General features: G+C 34.3%; 1 protein-coding gene across 1 annotated transcript in view; it reads right to left on the reverse strand.

Annotated features, from left to right (window-relative positions):
* LOC141297710 (protein TANC2-like) overlaps positions 1–19,743 on the reverse strand; it is a 33,154-nt gene extending 13,411 nt beyond the window's left edge. Inside the window, exons 1-8 of the mRNA XM_073828158.1 lie at positions 19,602–19,743; positions 17,134–17,258; positions 8,999–9,230; positions 7,053–7,222; positions 4,650–5,257; positions 1,185–1,293; positions 960–1,082; positions 644–880 (exon numbers count right to left, since the gene is read on the reverse strand). Coding sequence (XP_073684259.1) covers positions 644–880; positions 960–1,082; positions 1,185–1,293; positions 4,650–5,257; positions 7,053–7,222; positions 8,999–9,230; positions 17,134–17,258; positions 19,602–19,644 — 1,647 coding nt within the window. The 5' untranslated portion in view covers positions 19,645–19,743. The remainder of the gene's footprint in view (positions 1–643; positions 881–959; positions 1,083–1,184; positions 1,294–4,649; positions 5,258–7,052; positions 7,223–8,998; positions 9,231–17,133; positions 17,259–19,601) is intronic.
* Positions 19,744–19,753: the final 10 nt, after the last annotated feature.

Genomic DNA, 19,753 nt, shown 5'->3' on the forward strand with positions numbered 1-19,753 from the left:
CGATAGTTGATTGACAGGAGCGACTACCTTAGCCCCGCCCTCACCGAGCTGAAACAGCCCGACTCTGATCGCCATTGTGTGACTCAGGAGCAGAGGAAGACTCTAATTGAGCGATTGAGGTGTTCTGTTGCTGGATGTTATAATGAACATAGCAGTAGTCTCCCGGTAGCATTTACTCTCAACATCTGAACCGCTTAAGAGGCAGAGGACAACATTACTTTCATTTCGTGTGAATCATTCCTGATGCAGCTTCACGCACAGCAAACGTGAATATAAGCGTTTTTAATGCATCTTTGCAAATGGCCTTTCTTAATAATGTGCTTGATGGCAAGTTTTGCCGATAAACGTAGCTAAATGCGGCTAAAGTAAACATTACATCTCGTAATCCTTCAGTAGAGAGGGGCGGGGCAAGCACAGCTCATTTGCATTTAAAGGGCCCATGCCTAAAATAAGCTGAAATTTTGCAGAGCTGATTTTGACGGGGTAAAAGGATGTTTTTTTAAAGTACTATTGAGAATTTTTAACCAAAGTATATTACAGACTTTTCATTAAGACCCTAAAGAATCATATGACCTTGTGGAAAATGGCCATCCGATGACCCCTTTAAAATAATATTTTATTATATTGATTTTTGCTCTGGTACCTTTGCTTTCCTCTTGCAGAGAGCGGTGACTATCCCCAGGTGTCCGGCGGCGGCGGCGTATCCCAGCGGAGTGAGGCCGCTCTCAGATGTGGAATCTACACTGGCTCCGTTCTCCAGCAGCAGGTGCACCATGTCTGAGTAGCCCAGGTGAGCGTGCACACACAGCACCGGAGCGTTGTTCAACACCTCCGTACGGTAGTTCACATTAGCGCCGCCCAATATCAGCAGCCGGGACACCTACAGACAATTCATGGAAGAAATAAATCTACAGCTGTGGAGCAAATGCAAATGTCAGATTCATAAAGTGGAGCAGTACCTTTATGTTGGGCGTGTAAAGGTTTCTGAGCGATGACAGTGCCGTAGATAAACTCTCTGTACTGTAGGACACCCACAGCCCTTGCAAGATGGATGAAGAAACTCCGACCTTCTTACTCAGGCCCTACAGGATCACACCCAATGAGACAAATAGCCTTAATGCATGAGAGCTCAGTGTTATTCAATGATGGTGATCTGACAACACTCTCTTGCAAAACGCTCTTACCTTGAATATGTGTGCTTTCAGTATATGATGACCCAACTCAATTGTCTGCTGTCTATTGAGTTTGTTTTCTTGTCTGGAGAACCAGAAAGCCAGAAGCGTATGGCCATTCCTTCAAGAAACAAACAAAACCAACATGTAAGAAGCATAAAATACTTCAAGCTACAGTTTTCTGTGATTTAAAATGCATTTATTTTATACTAAGCAATGTTGGGGTAACGCATTACAAGTAACGCAAGTTACGTAATAATATGACTTTTTCCAAGTAACTACTAAAAAATGCATTACTTTTTAAATGACAAGAAAATATTTGAGTTACTTTTTCAAATAAGTAACGCCTGTCACTTTCCCCTCATTTATTGATTAAAAGCTCTCCTGTCTCCATGTTGAGAGAAATTGTAAGTAAGATGTTACTTTAGTTCTAGAATAAATGTGAACATGCATTAATTCATCTCACTCACTAAAAAACAGACACAGTGTTCTTCAAAATGAATAAAAACTGTGGAATTCAAAGCAAACCTGCAATAATTAAATAATAATAATACAAATATCCTTTATGTATTTAATCCTATTTTATTAACCTTCGGTGATCCAATTCATCCATACTAATAAGCAAAAATTACTCAAGATAATCTAACATTGGTTTTCTCTTTTTATTGCTGAAGAGTTTACTTTCTTCTTCTGTGGTCTACTGTACAGACGGCAATTTACTTTTCTCTAAGTCTGAGGCTTTTGCTGTGAAAAGGCTTTTACATTTGACAAAAACGTAACGTAACGCATTACTTTGCATAAAAAGTAACTAAGTAACGTAATTAGTTACTTTTTTAGGGAGTAACTCAATATTGTAATGCATTGCTTTTAAAAGTAACTTTCCCTAACAATGATACTATAGTATGTAAGTATAGTTTAAGTCTATTCTCTTATCTAATGACATATCGCTTGAGACTTACTAATATAAAAATTATTTTTGGAGTACTACTTGTGCACAATGCACAGTTCTTAACATTAAGCCTAAAATATGTTTAATGTCACTATTGATGAGGGTTGTATGATCTTTAAATAATATCGGTCTTTAAATGCAAAAAAGTGCACCTAAAGTATACTTTCAATAGTTCTACTTTAGCACAATCAAATAAACTTAAATATATCTTTAGTTGAACTTCAGCACAATTAAAGCGCATTAAGTACAAAATTAGTTGTTCCAATTTAGCAGACTTTAAGTATGCCAGTTTAGTATACTAAAATGGCAAATGCAGGGTATTTTTATTACATAATATGTAAATGTATTCGTAGTATACTTAGCATGAAATAAATGTATGCTAAATAAATTTTTGTATATTTATTTTTCACTAAGGTGGACATTATTTGTTTCTCAGACTTCTTAGAAAACCTTAAATATCTTAAATGGTATAGCATTTATATTTTTGCATTGTGACAAATTGCTTGTGTTCCTTTATTGTAAAGCCACTTTGGGATAAATGTGTGTGCTAAATGCATAAAGGCAACGAAACTCTTAATTATAATTTTTAAGAGGTTCAGTGTTTTTTTTTTTGTAATTTTGATATACTATCATAAGTTTTTTTCATATATATTTCCTGTTTTACATTCAATTTTGTTAAAGTTTAGTCTTTTTTTTTTATTTATTTTTTTTACAATTTTTTTACATTTTAAATTTTAACTTTAATTTATTTAGTCCTAGTTAGAAAAGCAGTAAAAATTGTGCTGAAATGTGCTAAAACTAGTGAATTATGTATATTGAATAAAAAACCCTAAAAACTAAATTAAGTGCATTTTGCTTATCTAGTTTAATTTTTTTTATTTAATTTTTTTTTATATTTTGACTAGAAACAAGACAAAAATACTAAGATAAGTAGTATAAGATAAGCCATTTTTTCCCAGTGAAATATTTTATTTTCTGGTTGAAATAAGATTTTTTTGCTTACCCCATTGGCAGATTATTTTGCTTGTTCTGAGCAAAAACTATATAATGTTGACTTGTTTTTTTTCTGAAAACAAGAAAGTAATTTTTACTCGTCTAGAAAATACTTCTTGATTTAAAATTTTTAGATCTAAGCAAGAAAAGCATTTTTTGCAGTGTTTAGAAAAAAAAATGCTTTTCTCAGATTTTTTTTAAAATCTAAAAAGAATATCTAAAAATTCTTAAATCAATCAGGATTTTCAAGACGAATAAAAATTATTGTCTTGTTTTCAGAAAAAACAAGTCAAAAGTAAGTGAGGTTTTGCTTAGAACAAGCAAAATAATCTGTCAATGGGGTAAGAAAAATAATCTTACTTCAAGCAGAAAACAAGATTATTTTTCTTACCCCATTGGCAGATTATTGAGCTTGTTTCAAGCAAAAATGCACTTAATTTTGACTTTGAAAATAATTTTTAAAACCCTCTTGATTTAAGAATTTTTAGATATTTTGGCTGGAAACAAGATAAAAAATCTAAAAAGAATATCTAAAAATTCTTAAATCAAGAAGGATTTTCTAGACAAGTAAAAAATATTTTCAAAGTCAAAATTAAGTGCATTTTTGCTTGAAACAAGCTCAATAATCTGCCAATGGGGTAAGCAAAAAAATCATATTTCAAACAGAAAACAATATTATTTTTCATATCCCATTGGCAGATAATTTTGTTTGTTTCAAGCAAAAAAGCACTTAATTTTGACTTGTTTTTTTTCTGAAATGAAGACATTTTTTACTCGTCTAGAAAATCCCTCTTGATTTAAGAATTTTTAGATATTTTGGCTGGAAACAAGACAAAAACAAATCTAAGCAAGAAAATAATTTTTGCAGTGAAACCAGCCAAACAGACCAACACCAGCCAACAATTTTACAGCAAAAAATGCTTTTCCTACTTCTACTTATGTCAAAATTAAGTGCGTTTTTTTCTTGAAACAAACAAAAAAAAAAAATCCTTCTTGATTTAAGAATTTTGGCTGGAAACAAGACAAAAAATCTAAGCAAGAAAAGCATTTTTTGCAGTGTTTAGACTGTTGTACACTGCAAAAAAAAAAAAAAAAAAAAAAAAAAAAAATGCTTTTCTCAGATTTTTTTAATATCTAAAAAGAATATCTAAAAATTCTTAAATCAGGAAGGATTTTCTAGACAAGTAAAAATTATTTTCAAAGTCAAAATTAAGTGCATTTTTTCTTGAAACAAGCTCAATAATCTGCCAATGGGGTAAGCAAAAAACTGCTTATTTCAAACAGAAAACAATATTATTTTTCATATCCCATTGGCAGATAATTTTGTTTGTTTCAAGCAAAAAAGCACTTAATTTTGACTTGTTTTTTTCTGAAATCAAGACATTTTTTGCTTGTCTAGAAAATCCCTCTTGATTTAAGAATTTTTAGATATCTTGGCTGGAAACAAGACAAAAATCTAAGCAAGAAAAGCATTTTACAAGTATCTAGACAGTTGTAAACTTTCTTTTTTGTATTTTCAGTGCTTTAAGTCAGACCTGGGATCGCAGAGGAACTTGGTCTTCTCTCCTTCCTCTCTCCATATGAGCCATTCTCTAAAGGAGGGGTGTACGAACATGCGCGTCCCGTCCCGTCTCTTCACCAGGAACACCGACAGGTTCTCCATCCTCTGCTGGAAGTCGTCCCAGTCCAGCGTGCCCTTGACGGATCCGCTGTTGATGGCCTGGTAGATCTGCTCATCGGTGAGCGGGTGCAGCGAGGCCAGGGCCACGTTGAGCAGCGGCAGGGCTCTCTCGAAGGACGACTGCGTCGGGAAGCGCATGTTACACTGCAGGAGGTAAACCTCGGCGAGGCTGACCGGAACCACCTTGTAGTTGGAGCTTTTGAGCACCAGGTATCCGCGCTCGATCAGGTCGAAGGTGAGCTTCAGGTAGAGCAGGGAGCCCTGGCTGAGGGCCTTGAGGTGGGAGCTGAGTTTGCCGAAGCTGGTGTTGTCCATCTTGCCGTTGAGGGAGATGTTGTTCTGGATCTCTGCGCTGCTGTGGATGCGGTGCAGGATGTAGCCCTGCAGGTCGTGGTCGATGGCGTCGTTCTCCTCCAGAGCGTCCAGAGAGATTTGGTGGAACGGCAGAGGTTTGGTGATTTCCTGCAAAGAACGGCTGAGAGCTCAGCAACTTGTGTTTAGTACACTGCAAAAAATGCTTTTCTAGCTTAGATTTTTTGTCTTGTTTCCAATCAAAATATCTAAAAATTCTTAAATCAAGAAGGATTTTCTAGACCAGTAAAAATTGTTGTCTTGTATTCAGAAAAAAAAGTCAAAAGTAAGTGAGTTTTTGCTTAAAACAAGCTAAATAATCTGCCAAAATCTTATTTCAAACAGACAATACAAGATTATTTTGCTTGTTCTAAGCAAAAATGCACTTAATTTTGACTTTTTTTTTCTGAATACAAGACAATAATTTTTACTGGTCTAGAAAATCCTTCTTGATTTGAGAATTTTTAGATATTTTGGCTGGAAACCAAACCAAGCATTTTTTTGCAGTGCAGTGTGCGTTTTTATTTTTTATTTTTACAATAAAATGTATTTTTTTAATGTGTCATGTTATCTTAACATTTTTACTTAGTTATTTAAAAATAAATGATTAAAACTATTTAAATTCATGCATTAACGTCATATATAGACAAAAAGTACATTTATAGGTACAACAAAAGAAAACAATTAACATACCACTGTCAGATATTAACAGGCACTGCAAAAAAAGCTTTTCTTACTTAAATTTCTGGTTTCCAGCCCAAATATCTAAAAATTCTTAAATCTAGAAGGATTTTCTAGACGAATAAAAATGGTCTTGTTTTCAAAAAAAAAAAAAAAAAAAGACGTTTGTTTTTGCTTGAAACAAGCTAAATAATCTGCCAATGAAGTTAGAAAATAATCTTGTTTTCTGTTTGAAATAAGATTTGGCAGATTATTTAGCTTGTTCGAAGCAAAAACCCACTTAATTTTGACTTGTTTTTCTGAAAACACAAAAATTTGTACTCATCTAGAAAATCCTTCTTAATATATTTTGGTTGGAAACAAGACAAAAAATCTAAGTAAGAAAGGCAATTTTTGCAGTGCGGGTTTGGGTCAAAAATGTCACTGAAACTACTTTCTAACTATTTTATTCATAATATATGTTAAAAACGTCTGGGACCAGTAAGAAACTGATACTTTAATCAAGACTGCATTAAACTGATCAAAAGTGACAGTAAAGACATTTGTGATCCTGGACCACAAAAACAGTCATAAAGGTCAGTTTTTGAAATTGAGATTTAAACACCACCTGAAAGCTGAATAAATACGCTTTCCATTGATGTACAGTTTGTTAGGATAGATACAACTATTTGAAAATCTGGAATCTGAGGGTGCAAAAAAAAAAAAAAAACTTTAATTTTGAGAAAATGGCCTTTAAAGTTGTCCAAATGAAGTTCTGAGCAATGCATATAACTAATCAGAAATTAAGTTTTGATATATTTACGGTAGGAAATTTACAAAATATCTTCATGGAACAAAATGGTTTTGGTTTTGTGCTCCAGGGTCACATTTATAATGTTACAAAAGATTTCTATTTTAATAACATGCTGTTCTTTTGAACTTTCTATTCATCAGTGAATCCTGAAAAATAAAATGTATCACAGTTTCCACAAGAATACTGGGCAGAACAACTGTTTTCAATATTGAATAATGATAGAGTAATGATGCTGAAAATGCAGCTTTGATCACAGCAATCAATTACATTTAAACAGATATTCACATAGAAAACAGCTGTTTTAAAATGTAGTAATATTTCACAATATTAGTGTTTTACTGTATTTTTGATTGAAATCAGCATAAGAGACTTTTACAATCTTTCGACGGACTCCAAACCTTTAAACAGTAGTGTATTGTTAATTTATTTTACCTGCAGTGATGTTCTGACAGTCACCACCAGTTTGAGCCAGGCTGGAAACTTGCCGATGGTTTTACAGAGGAAGGACACAATCGTGTCACCATAGTCAGGTTTGTGGAACTCAGCCTCATTCAGACCATCAATGATGATAATGAGGTCTTCATCGGGAGTGATCTTCCTCTCTGAGAAAAAACAACAACAACAACGTTCACAATTTTACGCATGCAGTACATCTTTTGAATTGTTCTACATTTTTTTGCATCTATTTAACATCACAATTTAACAATTGATGCTAAAAATGTGCTCATCCTCAGGCAATCCAAGATGCAGATGAGTTTGTTTGTTCATCAGATTTGCAGAAATGTGCCATTCCATCACTGTCTCAACAATGGATCCTCTGGAGTGAATGGGTGCCGTCAGAATGAGAGTCCAAACAGCTGATAAAAACATCACAATAATCCACAGCACTCCAGTCCATCAGTTAACATCTTGAGATGACAAAAGCTCAAACAAATCCATCATTAAGATGTTTTTAATGTCTAAAATATGAGTCCATAATCTATAATAATCTATAATCACATCAAAATCCAGCCACATATTTGTTTCGAGCTGTTTTGAGTGCTTGGTCTGTGCAGATTTCTCTCCTGATTCAGACCAGACCACTTTTTCACTGGAGGAAGCGTTATTATGGATTACACTCAGTGTATTTTATTTTAAAAATGTCTTAATGATGGATTGTTTGAGCTTTTGTCTTCTCACTGATGGACGGGAGTGCTGTGAATTATTGTGATGTTTTTATCAGCTGTTTGGACTCTCATCCTGATGGTACCCATTCACATTCATTGGTGAGACACTGACGGAATGACGCATTTCTACAAATCTGATGAAGAAACAAGCTCATCTATATTTTGGATGGCCTAAGGATGAGCACATTTTTAGCAAAAAAAAAAATATTTTGAGGTAAAATAATTCTGATGGCACCCATTCACTGCAGAGGATCCATTGGTGAGCAAGTGATGGAATGACGTGTTTTTACAAATCTGATGAAGAAACAAACTCATCCTAATCTTGGATGGCCTGAGGATGAGCACATTTCAGCAAAAAAAAAAAAAAAACTGAGGTGAACTAATTCTGACGGCACCCATTCACTGCAGAGGATCCATTGGTGAGCAAGTGATGGAATGACGCGTTTATACAAATCTAATGAAGAAACAAACTCATCCTAATCTTGGATGGCCTGAGGATAAACACATTTTCAGCAAAAAAAATATTTTTGAGGTCAACTAATTCTGACGGCACCCATTCACTGCAGAGGATCCATTGGTGAGCAAGTGATGGAATGACGTGTTTTTACAAATCTGATGAAGAAACTAACTCATCCTAATCTTGGATGGCCTGAGGATGAGCACATTTCAGCAAAAAAAAAAATAAATAACTGAGGTGAACTAATTCTGATGGCACCCATTCACTGCAGAGGATCCATTGGTGAGAGTGATGGAATGACGTGTTTCTACAAATCTGATGAAGAAACTAACTCATCCTAATCTTGGATGGCCTGAGGATGAGCACATTTCAGCAAAAAAAAAAATAAATAACTGAGGTGAACTAATTCTGATGGCACCCATTCACTGCAGAGGATCCATTGGTGAGAGTGATGGAATGACGTGTTTTTACAAATCTGATGAAGAAACTAACTCATCCTAATCTTGGATGGCCTAAGAGTGAGCACATTTTCAGCAAAAAAACAATATTTTGAGGTGAACTAATTCTGACGGCACCCATTCACTGCAGAGGATCCATTGGTGAGACAGTGATGGAATGCTACATTTCTACAAATCTAATGAAGAAACAAACTCATCTTGGAAGATCTGAGGGTGAGCAAATGTTCAACTCTTTTTATTTATGAGTGAACTATTGTATCTTTAAAGATACAAACACAAACTGTTGATCTCTCATACCTTTATAAAGTGCATCCAGTGGTTCGAGGACCCCTCGTCTGAAGGCAGATGGTGGATCTTGGACGCAGGATCTCAGACTGAGCATGCTCTGTATGTGCGGCTCTTTCAGCAGCAGTTCTCTGTACGCGGCGAGCTGCGGCGAGCGACACAGCAGTGCTGCCACATTGTGCACAAACTCCGGCACCAGGCAGGTGTAGGCGTTATCTGCCTGACAGTAATGATACGCCACGACCTGCAGGGGGCAGCAAAGAGAAGCACAGGTGAGAGAGAAACTCCAGAGTGCAGATATTATGCTGATCCAGTTTGCTGTAATTACAAAATAATTATAAAGTGTTACTAATAATATCGATGTGTGCATTATGATGTGGAACAACAGTCCCCGAATGAGGAGCAGGAAAACAATATGCATCTTTATTTGTCCCCGGAGAGGTTGGAGTGGCACAATGCTGAACTGCGTACTTTTTCTTCCTTAATTTGGAACGAGGCCCTGGCAAACCTTTTATCATTAGTTTCTGTGGGACGCACATCTTTGAGACAAGTGCACATAATTGGTTCCATTAAAGCAGTAATTAGGCTAATTAGCTGTTTTAATACATGATGTGAAGGACAACAAAAAAAGCTTCTGAAGTTGTTTCAGTTATGAGGATTTCACAGCGTTTTCAAAAAAAAAAAAAAAGAATAAGAAAAAATTTGAGTGCAAAAAAAAGCTGATGTATGGTGCATTTAAAATCTATTTCTAAAATGTATTTAATTTTTTTGTTGTCAGGTGAATATCACATAAAATCTATTCTTATTTTGTTTTGTTTGTGCTCAGTTATAAAGAATGCAAAAGTTTTGCAAGCAAACAATATTTCCTGAGGGAATGGAAACATTTTGCAAACAAAAGCAATGTTTTGTGAGTGAATGCAAAGTTTCAAAGGTTTGAAGAGCAAACAACGTCTTGCAAGCAAACATAGTTTTTCACTGAAATGCAATTGTTTTGCAAAAAAAAAAAAGCAATGTTTTGTGAGTGAATGCAAAGTTTCTTGGAAAAACACAGGTTTGCAAACATATACAAAGCTTTGTAAACAAAAAGCTAAGTTTTGTGAGAGAATGCAGTTTCTCAGAGAACAAACAAACAAAATGGAATGGAAATGGAAAAAGGAATGAAACAGTTTTGTAAATAAATGCAAATTTCTTAGGGGAAATGCAAAGATTTTGCAAGCCAAAAAAAAAAAAAAAAAAACCACCATTTCTGAGAGGTGCGCTTTTAAAGTGTGACAAGCTAAGTTTCTCAGGAAACAAAAGTTGTGTGAATGAATGCAAATTTTCAAAAGAGCAACAAACAATATTTGGCAAGCGAACATAGTTTTTTTACATTAGAATGCAACTGTTTAGCAAAAAATAAAAACGCAATGTTTTTGTGAGTCAATGCAAAGTTTCTCAGAGAAAAAGAAAGTAAGCAAGAAATGCAATGTTTCTCTGAAGAACGAAACAGTTTTGTAAGCAAATGCAACATTTCTTAGGGGAAATGCAAAGGTTCTGCAAGTATTTTTTTACTTGCATTTCTTACTTACAACAACAACATTTCAGGAGGGAGTGCAAAAGTGTGGCAAGCCAAGTTTCTCAGGAAACAAAAGTTTTGTGAGTGAATGCAAAGCTTCTCAGAGGAACACAACAGTTTTGTGAGAGATAATGAGACAACAGCAAATTTTATTCCTCCCTTCTAATTTATTTCCAAAAATGTATCTGCAAAAAAATCATCTGTTTGGGTATTCCATCATTTACAGACTCCGTCTAAACATAGTAGTTGCTTAATCTAATAAACACTGATGTGACTCGACTGCAATTCATAGGATGTTAATATAAGCAAACAGCAAGAGGTTATGATTTAACTTTTTTTTTTTTAAATAGCACACTGTAAAAATGGCTTTTCTTACTTAGATTTTTCTTGTTTCCAGACAAAATATAAAAAAATTCTTAAATCGGCAAGGATTTTCTAGACAAGTAAAAATTAGTCTTGTTTTAAAAAAAATAAAAAATTAATTGAGTTTTTGCTTGAAACAAGCTTAACAATCTGCCAATGGGGTAAGAAAAATAATCTTGTCTTCTGTTTGAAATATGATTTATACACGGCAAAAAAATGCTTTTCTTACTAGATTTTTTGTCTTGTTTCCAGCCAAAATATCAAAAAATTCTTAAATCAAGAAGGATTTTCTAACAAGTAAAAACTATTTTCTTGTTTTCAGTAAAAACAAGTCAACATTAAGTCTGTTTTTTGCTTGAAACAAGCTAAATAATCTGCCAATGGGGTACTCATCTAGAAAATCCTTCTTGATTTAAGGATTCTTAGATATTTTGGCTTAAAACAAGACAAAAGACAAAATATTGTATATAAAAAATATTTTTTGCAGTGTAATAACAGCTTAAACATGCTGTAAACACTTCTGCATGCCAATCAGTCTGAATCATTTCGCATATTCATGATTGCTGACATCTGATTGGCTGAGAAGTACAAGTGGGCGGAGTTAAAAAAAGAGGGCGTGAAAGTTTAAAGTCAACAAAACAGTGGAAGTTCTCAAAACTGCTGAGTCTCTTCTAGCACTTTCAAGCATTGTTGGGTTGAAGTCTTTCTAGCACGTATTTTCCAGACATATTTATTGCAGCTGAAATGGGAAGCGTCAGTAGAAAATAAAGCACAAATCATGACTGCATTGTCCTTTCACTGGGAATATAGCTACAGTGTTCAATATAGTGACACCTTCCCAGCTCCCATTTCACCTTCATCTGTCCTGGTGTTCATTATTCAACACTTCTGAAATAAGCGTGAAGCAGACAGAGCAGGGGGCTCAGAGCTGATGGTAATGCAGCAGAACGCACCGAGAGAGGGCCGGATAATCACTGTAATGTGCTCCAGTTGCTCTGGACGCCTGTGGGGCTCCTCAAAGCTCAACGCTTTCATGCTTACTGCATTTCACTCTATAAACATACATATATTCACTTGAACTTTGATGTGCATTAAGAATCTGAACGTCTCTTAACTAAAATCTTCTTCACCTGCACGGTGTGCAATGCAGGACATTGGAGCATATTGCATATGTTAAGGTTTTGTATTGTGCAAGGTAAGGGTTAATTCAGATTTAATTCTTCCATTTTTTTTATTATTTATAAATACTTGAAAAGACAGTACAAGAAGAACATAGCCAAGGGATCGCATACAAATTCATAAAATAATGACCAATAGTTATGAATTAAGGCCATTATTTATTTTTTTTACCCCATTGGCAGATTATTTAGCTTGTTTCAAGCAAAAACTCACTTAATTTTGACTTTTTTGTTTGTTTGTTTGTTTTAAAACAACAAAATCATATTACTTGTCTAGAAAATCCTTCCTTATTTAGGAATTTCTAGATATCTTGAATGGAAACAAGACAAAAAAATCTAAGTAAGAAAAGCATTTTTTTTTTTTTTGCAGTGAGTGAGCATTTGAACCCTCTGTAATAGTTGCATATGACTCACTTTAGTTGTCTTCAATGTGAAAAGACGGATCTCAAAATCATATAGTCATTGTTGAAAAGGGTTGCAAAATACACAAAAATGCTGGAAAACCAAAGAATTTAATGAAGATCAGGGTGAATTAAGGCCAGCGCCGGCGCTCCGCACACGCAGACCACGCACTGCGCGTAGGGCACCAAGTGCCTGGAGGGGCACCAAAAAATCTGGGTCGTGAAAAATCATCATGACAGGCTACTAGTATAAATAACAAATAAAATATGTCTAAAGAATGTTGATATACTAAAGCAATATAAAGCAACAAAACATTGTGCGGCCCTCTCTCCAGTCTCCCTCTGGTGCCCCCCTTCCCCATCAGTGATGCGCGGGTTGATCCAAAATGAGCGGGAGGCTGCGGTTACCCGCGGTTACGAGTCATCCAAAAATATTTCTAATGATATTCGGGTCGCGGTCGGTCGGGTCGTTTGAAATAAAGATGCCAATTAAACCTTTGTAATTCATATTGTACTACACACAATTTTCTTTGAAATACATAGACCTAAACTTTATTGGCTGAATAATATTTACCTTTTAAGCGTTATTAACTGTTGAATAAATGCTGACCCGGGACAAAATGCCCGATTTCCAACATGTTGAACTGAGCAATGCTATTGTACTATTGTTATAGGCTACTTTTAAACACATGTGTGACCCTGGACCACAAAACCAGTCATAAGGTAAAATTTTACAAAACTGAGATGTATACATCATATGAAAGCTCAATAAATAAGCTTTCTATTGATGTATGGTTTGTTAGGATAGGACAATATTTGGCCGAGATACGTCTATTTGAAAATCTGGAATCTGAGGGTGCAAAAAAATCAAAATACTGAGAAAATCACCTTTAAAGTTGTCCAAATTAGGTTCTTAACAATGCATATTACTAATCAAAAATTACATTTTGATATGTTTACAGTAGGAATTTTACAAAAAATCTTCATGGAACATGATCTTTACTTAATTTCCTAATGATTTTTGGCATAAAAGAAAAATCAATAATTTTGACCCATACAATGTATTTTTGGCTATTGCTACAAATATACCCCAGCGACTTAAGACTGGTTTTGTGCTCCAGGGTCACATATAGCTCAGTAATGTCAGTTTTATGTATTGTTTGAAAGGGGTGGGATTTTTGTTGGGAAAGTCGGGTTAGAGACGCACACTTCGATTAGACTGGATAAACACATGCAGCATCTTAATTCTTAAGAAAATGGTATTCCTAATAAATGTCTCGACTATTTTGATTATGTCCAATGCTTCTCTTTCTTTTTGGAATTATTAGACACATTTCACTGTCTTTTCAAATGCCTAGGTTTCTAGTCCTATTTTTAAAAGTTTATTCAAGCAATAATATATAAATTATCTCAAATATATGCTTGTTTAAAACCAGGGATTAAAAACGAATTCAAAGGGTATTTTTCTTTACATTTCCAGAGAGCGAAACGAACGAAATTAAACATTATTTAATAAATTCAAAGCACTATAAATTCGTTTAATACAACTGTTAATATATATAAAATAATATTATTTTATCATATTCGTGATTCCTGAATTTATATATGAAAACTTTGTTTAGAAGTGCATTCGTTATGTTTGTATAAGAAATTAACCTAGCCTATTAAGTTGATTTAATATTCTTGATAATTTTTAGAAAAAGTTAAAAGTTAAGAAAAAAGGAATTAGCTTGTAGACTATATATTTAGGGCTATAGGATAATCTTTTTCTTAACTTTTATTACACTGTAGATCGAAATAAAATAATTCTTGATCATATTTAACATCGGAGAATCACTGACATCGTTTAGAGTACTTCGAAAACGAAACTATTTAAATCTGTATAAAGGAAAGACAAAATAAATCACAAGAACAATCTGTATTTTTCTTGTAATCAAGAACATTTCTTTTGACAAAATTAGCTAATTAATGCCGAATGATGTTTGACAGTGAGCGGGTAACTATTTGTGAATTTTTGTTTGTTAATGAAACATTTTCCATATATATTAATAGTATGTTCCAGGGGTTTATTTTAGTATTACTTTAATTAAAAACAATGTCTTTTAGACTAAAGGAGTTGAAGAATTCTGCATTGGCAGAATCAAATATAAGAGAACCCAGGTCAGACCAAAATTGCTTCACTTTTTATTATTTAGATTTTTTTGCCTCGTTTCCCACCAAAATATCTAAAAATCTATCTAAAAAAAATCTAAAAAGAAGTTGTTTTAGATAAAATAAAAATTATTTTTTTGTTTTCAGAAAAAATTAAGTGAGTTTTTGCTTAGAACAAGCAAAATAATCTGCCAATGGGGTAAGAAAAAAATATCTAATTTCAAACAGAAAACAAGATTATTTTTCTTACCCCATCGGCAGATTATGTTGCTTGTTTCAAGCAAAAACACACTTAATTTTTGAGTATTTTTTTCTGAAAACAACACAGTTTTTATTAGTCAAGAAAATCCGTCTTAATTTAAGAATTTTTAGATATTTTGGCTAGAAACAAGACACTTTTTGCAGTGTTAGATAAAGGACAATCAAAAAACTGCACTGCAAAAAATGCTTTTCTTACTTCGATGTTTTGTCTTGTTTCCAGACAAAATATCTAAAAATATATCTAAAAAGAAGGATTTTTTTAGATAAGTAAAAATTATTTTCTTGTTTTCAGAAAAAATTATGTGAGTTTTTGCTTAGAACAAGCAAAATAATCTGCCAATGGGGTAAGAAAAAAATATCTAATTTCAAACAGAAAACAAGATTATTTTTCTTACCCCATCGGCAGATTATGTTGCTTGTTTCAAGCAAAACCACACTTAATTTTAAGTAGTTTTTTTCTAAAAACAAGACAATAATTTTTACTCGTCTAGAAAATCCTTGATTTAAGAATTTTTAGATATTTTGGCTGCAAACAAGACAAAAAAAATCAAAGTAAGAAAAGCATTTTTTGCAGTGTGCTGCTTGTTTGCAAAAAGAACATGAGCTGTCAGTGATACTATTTGGAAACATTAGAATTAACAGGGTTATAATTTATGTAAAATTAAAAAATGTGTTTCCTTATTAGGATTTAATTCTTCCCTATTTAAAACAATCCCTAGAGTTTGACGTCACATCCTGTGACTGATATCCATTGCATTTCATGTCAAAATGTGCAAAAAGTGCAAATTTTATTTGCCTAAAACTAGCAACTTTAATAGTGGCTCCTAAAAGTTTAATAATAAAGGACAAGTGCAAGGTGTGTGCAATGCATTTTGTCTTACTACTCCTGTTCAACTAGTCCATTCACACCTCAATGCATATTGCCTTCTGTTATGATGCCATTCAGACAACTTGGAGATCAAGTTTGACCAAAACATAACCCACAATTTGACCTACTCTGGAGTAAAACAATGCATCTCATGATAATTCAGTCTGGATTTCAAAGACAGGACTCACAAAAGCAAGAACAAACAGCAGAAACCTCCCTTGGAGCTCCACAAACTCCAAAAGCCCCATTAATGAGGTGTGATGGTTTAATGAGGAAATCTGCGGTCATTCAGGTCCGGAGCCACAGGCAACACAAATCAAACCGCAGGTGAAGGAGATGACAGAGGAATGAGAGATCAGACGCAGAGTCCTGGCTGTGACAGCCAGAGAGAGGATCAACTATATCAGAAAACTAATTCACTCACACAAATGTTTTAGAAGGGACTTAAACTGTCCAGAAGGCTAGAAAGTGAGAGTCGATTATTAATGCATTGACTTAACTAGATCTAATAGCATGGCAAGGAAATTGCTTTCTGGCTGATTTAATATTTTATGAGGCTCACTGGCAAACTTACTTCTCTTTTTAAAACATATCTGCATAATGCAATAGAAGAGACTGCGACAGCAAGCCCGCACAGGTGAAGACCACCTTTTGTGTGAGTCGAAGCAATTCTAGCGGTCAACAGGATCTATTGTGTGGAGATTGACATGGGAAACTGTGTGTGTGTGTGTGTGTGTGTGTGTGTGTGTGTGTGTGTGTGTGTGTGTGTGTGTGTGAAAAAGCTTGGCTTGATACTAAATTTTCAGTTTCAGTGCAAATCAATACACTGCAAAAAAATGCTTATTTATTCAGCTTTCTGATGAAGTATAAATGTCAATTTTGAAAAATTGACCCTTGTGTTTTGTGGTCTAGGGTCACATATTATGATTTTAAATGTAAAATGCATTATTTATTCAAATAATTTTTTTATTTATTTATTATAATTCTATATTTATAATTTTTAATTTAAAATTAAATTAAAGTTATTGCTTTAGTCCCTCATGCTCAGTATCTGTATCATAAAGAAACTTCTTTTTGCCGTGGGATAAAGGAAAAAAAGGTAAAATTGGGACTCTTTATCTTACGATTCTGACGTTTTTTTTTTTTTTTTTTTTAAGTTCTGAGCAGTTCTGAGCAAAAAAGTCAAAACTGACAGATGAAAAGTCACAATTACCCTTTTATTATTTATCCCATAGCAGAAACACACTTCCATTCTAACATCATGCATGAAATCTAAGAAACCTCTGTAGCACATTCAGTATTATGTTAATGCTAATGAATAATTAAATTCCACCAATATTGATGCATTATTATTGTTTGTGTGTTTGTACCTGTGATGCAAGCCTCCTCATGGCCTCCTCCTGCCTCCTCCTCATTTCTGGAGTTCCAGGGCAACTTCCTCCTCCCAGTGTACCATGGGAAGGCTGCGGCTGCGTCAGAGGGATGCCATCTCCATCTGACCACACACAAGCAAACAATCAATTATATTCAACTCATGCCTTTTTAAAAACATGTCCTATGGTGACATTTTGTAAAATGATATTATGTTGCTTCTTGCATGTTTTGTAACACTTTCAAAGTGAAATGTCCAGTGAGTGGCGCTAAAAGCATCTTCAGTTTTATCTGATAAAGACAAACATGAATCTGACAAAGGTTTATTACTTTGGTCGTTGTATGTATTGCAGGCAGCAGTTCAGAAATTACACTACACAAAAAAGTAGTGTCTTGTTGTTTCTAGTCAAAATATCTAAAAATTCTTAAATTAAGTTAGTCTTAGTCTAGTCTTGTTTCCAGAAAAAAAAAAAAACTAAATTAAGTGCATTTTGCTTAAAAGAAGTGAAATTATCTGTCAGTGGGGTTACTCTTGTTTTAAGAATATTTTACTTACTCCAGTGGCAGATAATTTAGCTTGTTTCCAGGAGGAAAAAATGTAATTAAGTGCATTTTTAGAACAAGACTAAACATCTTCTTATTTTAATAATTTTTAGATATTTTGGGCTAGAAACAAGACAAAAATACAAAATAATATACACCTTTTTTGCAGTGTAAATGTCCACTGAGTGGCACTAAATGGTTAAAGGATTACTCCACTTGCAGAATAAAAAAGTCCTGATAATTTACTCACCCCCATGTCTTTGATGTTCATGTCTTTCGCAAAGAAATTTTGTTTTTTGAGGAAAACATTCCAGGATTTTTCTCCAATTAGTGGACTTCAATGGTGCTCAACGGATTGAAGGTTAAAAATGCAGTTTAAATGCAGCTTCAAATGACCCTAAACGATCCCAGCCAAAGAAGGAGAGTCTTATCTAGTGAAACAATTAGTCATTTTCTAAAAAACAAAAAACAAAATATATATATATATATATATATTTATACACTTTTTAACCACAGATGCTCAAGACAGTTAGGGTGTGTCAACAAACACCCATCTCATTTTCTCCTCCAACTTCAAAATCGTCCTACATTGCTGTTTTACCTGTTTTGTAAAGACCGTTTACCTTCTTTGCACGTTCACTTTGTAAACTCTGGGTTGGTTCTTCTGCAGCGATGTAGGACGATTTTGAAGTTGGAGGAGAAAATGAGACGGGAGTTTTTCGACATACCCTTGAACCGGTCTTGAACTGGAGTTCACGCAGAGCTAAACAAGATGAGCATTTGGGGTTAAGAAGTATAGAATTTGTTTAGATTAGACCCTTCTTCCTCGGCTGGGATGGTTTAGAGCCCTTTGAAGATGCATTAAAACTGAATTTTTAATCTTCAATCCTTTGAGCACCATTGAAGTCCACTATATGGAGAAAAATCCTGGAATGTTTTCCTCAAAAAACGTAAATTCTTTTTTTTAATTTTAGAAGCAAAGTAATCCTTTAATCCTTGCTTTTGAAATCTACACTAAACTGACCTTCAAACTAAATGACAGTGTTAAAAACGCAAACTTCTGAAGCAATCATGTCATTTTATTTGCTTCCGAGAGTATTCGAGCTCTTTTGACTCGTGTTTAACAGTTTTCGTACTAAGTGCAATGCTTTACCGGGTGCGCTACCGAGCAAGTTTGCTACTTCAGAAAAGCCAAATATATGGAGCTGGTTATGAGTTGCAAACATCAAATGCATTTATTTATTTTGTCTTGTTTTCAGCCAAAATATCTAAAAATTCTTAAATCAAGAAGGATTTTCTAGACAAGTTCATGTTTTCAGAAAAAAACAAGTCAACATTAAGTGAGTTTTTGCTTAGAACAAGCTAAATAATCTGCCAATGGGGTAAGCAAAAACTGAAAACAAGATTGTTTTTCTTACCCCATTGGCAGATTATTTTGCTTGTTTCAAGCAAAAACGTACTTATTTTTGACTTATTTTTTCTGAAAACAAGACAATCACTTTTATTAGTCTAGAAAATCCTCTTGATTTGATGAATTTAATTAAGAAAAGCATTTTAAAGCATGTTATAACATACTACTGTGCAAAGATATTGACCTATAATCATAATCTGTGTGAAAAGAACCACTAGTGTGTGTTTTACTGCCACTAGTGTTTATTTTAGCTGAAAAGTGCAGTTTTCTGGAATAATTTTCAATGAGCCAATGTTGATTTTCTAATATTCATTAATCATTCATTATCTTTGCGATTACATTTGGTGTTGACAGAGAGATGTCACAGACTGGCGGAAAAGTCACACACTTCAGCTTTTGCCTAAATGAGCTTCAGAAAAGTTCACTGCAGCACAGAACACTGTGACAGACAGATATGCGAGTTAATGAAGTTTGGTCTGTACACTTTGCGTAAGTCACTGATGAAAGCCTCACGTTTGGGCGAGGACTGCGGGCTGTCGGAGGCGATCTGTCGCATGCGGTTTCCATGGCAGCTGAGAGCCACGAGGCGCGAGATGATGGCGGTTTTGCCGTAGCCGATGTTGCCCACCAGAACCACGCCGCGGTTAGTGCCGGAGTGGGCGGTG

Source organism: Garra rufa, chromosome 22, assembly GCF_049309525.1.
Source record: "Garra rufa chromosome 22, GarRuf1.0, whole genome shotgun sequence".
Lineage (NCBI taxonomy): Eukaryota > Metazoa > Chordata > Actinopteri > Cypriniformes > Cyprinidae > Garra > Garra rufa.